Source organism: Papilio xuthus, unplaced genomic scaffold (genome assembly GCF_000836235.2).
Source record: "Papilio xuthus unplaced genomic scaffold, Pxut_1.1 DF827714.1, whole genome shotgun sequence".
Lineage (NCBI taxonomy): Eukaryota > Metazoa > Arthropoda > Insecta > Lepidoptera > Papilionidae > Papilio > Papilio xuthus.
The window spans coordinates 4,993,583-5,000,451 of record NW_013530935.1 but is presented as its reverse complement, the minus strand read 5'-3'; the positions used below and the strand labels follow the sequence as shown (position 1 = coordinate 5,000,451).

At 32.6% G+C, this 6,869-nt stretch overlaps 2 protein-coding genes across 2 annotated transcripts in view; one reads left to right on the top strand and one right to left on the bottom strand.

The window, feature by feature from the left end:
• The window catches only part of Hcs (holocarboxylase synthetase-like protein), a 12,748-nt gene extending 10,320 nt beyond the window's left edge, over positions 1 to 2,428 (top strand). Inside the window, exons 11-14 of the mRNA XM_013310888.1 lie at positions 206 to 316; positions 512 to 612; positions 901 to 1,117; positions 1,550 to 2,428. Of these exons, the coding sequence (XP_013166342.1) occupies positions 206 to 316; positions 512 to 612; positions 901 to 1,117; positions 1,550 to 1,724 (604 nt within the window). The 3' untranslated portion in view covers positions 1,725 to 2,428. The remainder of the gene's footprint in view (positions 1 to 205; positions 317 to 511; positions 613 to 900; positions 1,118 to 1,549) is intronic.
• A 3,036-nt stretch (positions 2,429 to 5,464) lies between these two features.
• Positions 5,465 to 6,869, bottom strand: part of LOC106116518 (regucalcin) — a 4,188-nt gene continuing 2,783 nt past the window's right edge. Inside the window, exon 6 of the mRNA XM_013310388.1 lies at positions 5,465 to 5,494. Within this exon, the coding sequence (XP_013165842.1) occupies positions 5,465 to 5,494 (30 nt within the window). The remainder of the gene's footprint in view (positions 5,495 to 6,869) is intronic.

The following is a 6,869-nucleotide window of genomic DNA, read 5'->3' as shown; positions in this document are numbered from 1 at the left end:
GCAACGCCTGGCTGACACCCCCCGGGCAACGCCTGGCTGACACCCCCCGGGCAGGCCGCACTCTCTATACAGGTGCAGTACATTGTACAACACTAGTAGTAGACGGGGGGTTGCTGTGTCTAGATCTTTCCTCGATACACGTTTACTGTACACCCTGTACCTAAAACTTTCCTTGACAGTTATCTATAAGAGAAGTAGCATGTCCCCAGGTGTGGCGCAAGATGTCACCGCGGCTGTCGTTGGTGCAGCACGCGGCCGCGCTGGCTGCAGTACGCGCAGTACGCACACATCCTCACTACGAACACTTGGATATCAGGTACAATGATGCTACCACTAATAAGTACACATATTTAACACTTTAAATGCCATAGAAAATAGAAAAATCACTAAAAAACTTTTTACTAATAATGTCAAATCTTGTCCCGAGTCTCTAATGAGTTGTTTATAGATTTAGATGGCATTGTATCTGATCTTTAAAGTCAATCGTTAATGCCTATATTTCTTGTTTCAGATTGAAATGGCCCAATGACATATACTATGGTCGTGAAGTCAAGATAGGTGGCATCATCACTAAAGCTAGCTGCTTAGGTGATGACGTCATCGTACATATAGGTAACGTATAAGACAAAAAAAAAATTTATAGAACTTAACTAAACTCTTTATATACATACTCTAATTAGAATTGGTGAAAAAAAAACTACCAGCTATTGAGTAACTAGTTGTTGCCCGCGACTCTGTCCGGGCGGTATTAAACTTAATTAGCCTATATGTTCTTCCAGACTATGTTCTACATTTATGCCAAATTTTATCAACATCCATATAGCGTTGGAGATACCTTCAAACAAACATCCATCCAAACATTCGCATTTATAATATTAGTAAGATTATTGAATATTCCAGGTGCAGGTGTGAATATATCAAACAGTGTACCTACCACGTGCATTAACGATATTATATCTGAATACAATCGTATCCACGGCACTACCTTAGCCCCTGTTTCCATTGAGAAGTTCCTCGCGCGCTGGTGCTCACACCTCGAGCTGATTCTCCAACATATAGAGACTGATGAGGGTCTGGAGACGTTCTTTCAGCAGTACTACCAGTATTGGTTACATGAGTAAGTTTTAAGCATAAATATTATTACGATTTTTCTTGTTTTTTTTTTATTATGAGTAAATTTTTTAGTTTAAGTGATAAAAAAAAATATTTTTGGATTGTTTACATGAACAGTCTAAAGATTGTAGTGCCTAGGCTTTGTTTTTTTTTTATTTTCATAAGGTGGCAAATGATCGAGCGACCACCTGAATTCGCTGAAATAGCGAAGTGACCGTTGCCCATAGACATACGCAATTGCATATGCGTTGCCTACCTTTAATCGCCGGAGGAGATGATATGTTACAGATATTCAGTTTATTTTATTATTTTTTGCCTTTTTTTTCTTAAATTAATGCTGGTTTCATAGTGTAGTACAAAAATGTCCGGATATATTCGCAACTGTTTTATAGACGCTTTTATAGTATCCTGGTTATTATAAATAAAAAATGTACAGTGGTGAAGAGATAACGGTGAAGAAGGAGGGCAGCGAGAGTCCGGTGTGGGGCATAGTGTCGGGAGTGGACGAGGCGGGCTGGCTGCGCGTGCGCACTGACGGACAGGAACTACGTGTCGCTCCTGACGGGAACACATTCGACATCATGACGGGACTCATCGCACCTAAAATTTAATATATATGGTTATATAAGAAAGAACACTTATCGTGGGTTTCCGAGATCAAAATCAGTGTTTAAAACATATATTGTTATCTCTGTTTTTCAAAAATATGTTTTATGTACAGATTTTAGGGTCAGAAACCCACCGTTAAGTTAGTGGACATACGGGAAGAGTCGAATGAAGAATTTTAAATATACAACTTTATAAAACACCAAAATACAATTAAGTACTGTGTCTTGGTGGAAAAAGGGTTTAATACAACTAATATGAGATAATTTAGTAAAAGGGAGGGTTAAAAAATTATACGCTTTTTTTGGATATCAAAGACGTATAGGGCAATTAAAAATTATTAGAAATTTGCCTTTGAATTGATAATTTCGGAATCGACATACATATGAACAAAGTAAAGTTGTCATATCATGTGAATGGAATGAAGGGTTGAAGGGTCTTAAATAACGCAAAATTTTTTTTTTTTGCAGCAAGTAGGTAATGAAAAAATTTTTTGATAGAAAGCTTTCATCTTCAACAAACGGAAACTCTGATAGAGTAGTCGTTTTTGTGATTGCTAAGTATCAGAATTAGGTTTAAAAATATAAAAAATCGACTGTCTTAATTCATTCAGGGGTGCTTTTTGAAATCCATTAACTGATAAAATACTGATTTAATGTTTATTTACTGTTGGTTTCTGAGACTAAGTACTCTCTATAAACATATCGTCATCCCTTGATAAAACAGAAATAATATTTTTTAAATGGAGATTTTAGTCTCAGAAACCCACAGTTAATAGATTAATAATATATTCTCATTACATAGTTACTAATGGAATTGAAAATCGAATTGATTTTTCCATTATATAAAGTTTTAAGGTATATAAAAATAGTCTTAGGTTTCATCACAATTATTACGTCACGAGCTCATTAAATTTTAATTAAGTAAATAAAATTATAAGTAATTATAAGGGAACATACACATACTACGTGACCTATTTTTTTAGTTTTTTCGACCCCTCCCTCCCCTCGGTGACCACTCGTAGTTCATGCCAAGACCCCCCCCCCACTTTTTACTTTTACGTAGTTATTCATAATTATGATTTTTAATCATTTCACAGGCAAAAATTGAAAAAGAAATAATTTTGCTCATACTCTTTATAGCATAAGACTACATGGATACTTAAAATACTAGTGAATTATGTATCATGAAAAAAAAAACTAACAACTACGTGACTAAAATCTGAGCCATCCCCCGCTCCTGTGACTGACCGTAGTATTTTAAGGACTCCGCCCCCCTCCATCTAAACGGGTCACGTAGTATGGATACGTTCCCTAAACTATGCCATTAATATTCAAAATCACAGCATTCACTTTCTACGCATAAGTGTTACGCTACATTAATGAAACTGTAAAAGCCTTAATATCATAATGACCACGAATTTTACTCCTTGAAGTAAGTTCTTTTTAATAAGAAAGAGATATACGCATTCAATACAAAGTGGTGAGAAAGAGAAAGAACTATCTCCATGTTTATTGGTTGAATTAAAAGGAGGCGTGGTCAATATTGTATAATAATTCAAATCACTGCCAGTTGGTCCTTCGGAGTTAGGATAAAAAGCTAATATTAATATTTACTAGCATTTCAAATTAAATGTTTCTAATTGATATAAAAAATGTGTCTTAGATTTTTTATTAAATTATGTTTTAACTTCATTTTTGCATTTTTTGTTTGCTTCAATCGCATTCTTTTAAGAAGTCTTATTCTAATAATGTTTTTAAATACGAATAGTAATAATATTTTAAGAAATACTTCAGTGTTCAAGTTGAAATATTCCTAATTGTTGTTGTAAAATTATAAATCGTGCTTTTAAAATGTAGTTTTTTGAATACAAAATATTAGCAAGAAAACCATAAAAAATTTAATAGAGCTGTTGTAGATTGTTAAATATATAAAAACGACAACAGTAATGTATCTACGGAGTTCTTTTTTTTTAATTTCAAGTCTAATGTGAAAGCATTTGCTTTAGATTGAACTGTTTTATCGACACTGTCCGTCGGTAAAACAGTTTAGATGGCGCCTTTTGACAGATGTCAGTTTGAAATGAAAAAGTGTGTGAATTAAACAAATCTGATTAGTTTGGCTTTCAAAATAATTATAATAGAAGTTACATTAACTTTTTTATTGAAAGAAATTCAATTCTCTATTTATTATACCAAATAATTTCTTTTTAATTTTGTCTGTAGATACAAGACTGATGTCGTTTAAAATCAGACTAAAATTACATTAAATAATAGACGTTATTGCTAAGTGTTTACAGTTTATATTGCAGTAGCCGAAGTAATCAAATCAATAAGCCTTAAAAAATGTCCATATTAGTCAATGGATTCTGTATACATTTGTATTTATAAAAAAAAAAGTTACTTTTACGCAGTATTTTTGCAGTTATTTTAATAAAATGCAGATATTTTACAGCAATTTTAAATATTTAAGAGATTTTATTAAATAAGCCCATATTTATTTTCATTTTCAAAACGTTTAATTTATATCTCACGATAATTTTTAATACTTTACTAAGTTGGCAGTATGTAGATGTAGAGAGATGAGAGCGAGACAAAAGTATACAAGATCAGATAAGTGCGAGCGAGAAGTAAGACAAAAGACGAGATATTCCTTCTCTGTCGCACTTATAGTGCCTACCTTTTCTTTTGCTACGCTCTTAATAGTTGGTAACTAATTTTGTGACTGTCTTAATTTTTAAACTGCAGCAAATATTTTTATTTCTCATAGTTCAAACGTCCATGACTTTGTTAATAATTGTAAGAAGTATGATGGTTTTCGATTTAAAAGGAAATAATTAAGAAAATTTATTATTTGTGTTGGTACATTATGATAAATTATTATTATTGTTGAATTCCAAAGATTTTTCGTATAACGATATTTGTTAGAAATACTTAAGTATTGTTTATGTGTCTGTTTGAGATAATTTTTTATTAATGCTCATTAGTTTGGTATAAGTCATTAAATAAATTGTCCATAAATATTTATGTAGTAGCCAAATTGGGAATTTCGGTAATACGTAAAAGGGAAATGCCATAATAAAGGTTGTTAATATATTGTTAGAAATTTTGATATTAGATTGAAAGTTAATTAAAGAATGGATTTTGGGTTGGGTTTTTATGGATATATAAAATTATCATAGCACAAAAGTTTGGTACATTTTTTAAAGAGATTGGCTAAATTCTATTAATAAAGCGTAAAATTGAATAAAAAAAATCGGCCTATTTCAAAGTGTATGAAAAATACATGTATGGCTAATCAAATTGTATGGATTGAAATTATTAAATAAATGTTCTGTTGCTGTTAAAATTTTATTTAAATAAAATTATTTCAGGAATCGTTAGTAACATATCTGACTCGAAGGATTATTTTTTTATAATTTTACGATTTTTTTTTAATAATTAATATTTCAAATATTATTCGTACGTATTGAAAATTACTTTTAATTTAATTTGTGCCTACATAATATCGAAGTTACATTCCTATTTTGTTTTTAGTAGTTAATAATTAAAATATTTGATCTTTAAGAAAAATTTTATCTCGCGTTTAAATCTCATATTGTGATATATTCAAGTTTTTAATGTTTTTTAATCTTTAACTCTCTGTTGTTATTAATTAATAGTCTACCTCAGAGTCGTTAAATGGTCCTTAGTGTTCAGTGAAATGCATTAAGTGAACCATTAAATGAATGGGTATGGCAGAAATGTTAAACTTCTCTTGTTACAATCATGTTGTCCTGTAATAAATTATTTCATGGGAATTATGTCTTTTTTTTTAGTGAAGTGTGGTTTTCTACTGTTGTCATTTTATTTCAAACAGAGACAAATCTATTTAATTCAAGTGGTAATAAAATTACAGATAAAAAACAAACACACATATAATTTAAAAAGTTTTTACAATTAATAAGAAAAAAAAACTAAAAACTTTAACCCTTATGTTCATTTTGTATAGTATAACATACATACAACTTTATAAAAATACTAGCGGACCCGACAGACGTTGTCCTGTCTACACGTCTTTAATTTGAATATTATTTAAAATTTGACACTGCGATGGTAGCGCCGTCTGTCGGATCCAATGTAAAACATTCCAAAATCAACAACTACTGATAAATTAAAAATTAATTAAAAAAACATTGTCCAGCGGACAAAATTGTGAATCTAAACCATTCCCAGATCCCCTTGAACACACACAAAAAATTTCATCAAAATCGGTCCAGTCGTTTGAGAGAAGTTCAGTGACATACACACTCACAGAAGAATTATATATATAAAGATCAACGATCACTATAAAATAATTTTTAACTTAGTTTTTTACATTGTTTTTTTTTTGCTTTTCTTCAAAAAAGAAATCTTGCCACAATAAGGGTTAAAATAGTATATTTTAAACACTAATAATTCGCATCTCCTTTGACATTCCTGAAGACAATTATTACATTGGAAAAATCCACTGACCTCAATAAACGGACTGGCTACAAAACGTAGTATTTTGTGCCTATTTGATATACGATTCTGTCGCTGATGTCGGTTTGTAGGTGATGTGGATTCGAAATAGTAATATAGATAAAATAACACGTAACCAGAGGCGCGTTTAAATTCAAACGAAGCAAAGGCTTTCAATTTAAGTAATCGCCTATCAAATTATTCAAACTTTCGTGAGACATTATAATAAACTTAAATAGCTAAACACTCACGTATATTCGTCCGGTGGTGGCATCGACTAGTTTCGAGCCCTTCGGGGGCGGGTTAGTGGGACTCACTCACTTGACTGAGCGACGGGCCGCGTCCGCGAAATAAGAACGGTCCCACTCATCCTGATGAAGGGCCCCCGATGGGTTCGAAACTAGTCGGTACCGACACCGGACGAATATACGTGAGTGTTTAGCAGTTTTTATATAAGTTTACAATTGCCTATCAGTTTATAGAGATCAATGAAATGTATTTTTAATACGAGTCAGCGTTATCAAATCTGAAGGCAGGTGTGGGTATTCCGCGGCTGCCTGTGGAGCGTATTGTGAACAGGGCACCGGCGAGGGGCTCCGCGGCGGCGGTGCCGGCGTCCCTGCCTGTCGTCACAAACAGCTCGTCCATGTCCGGTCCCCCCCAACACAC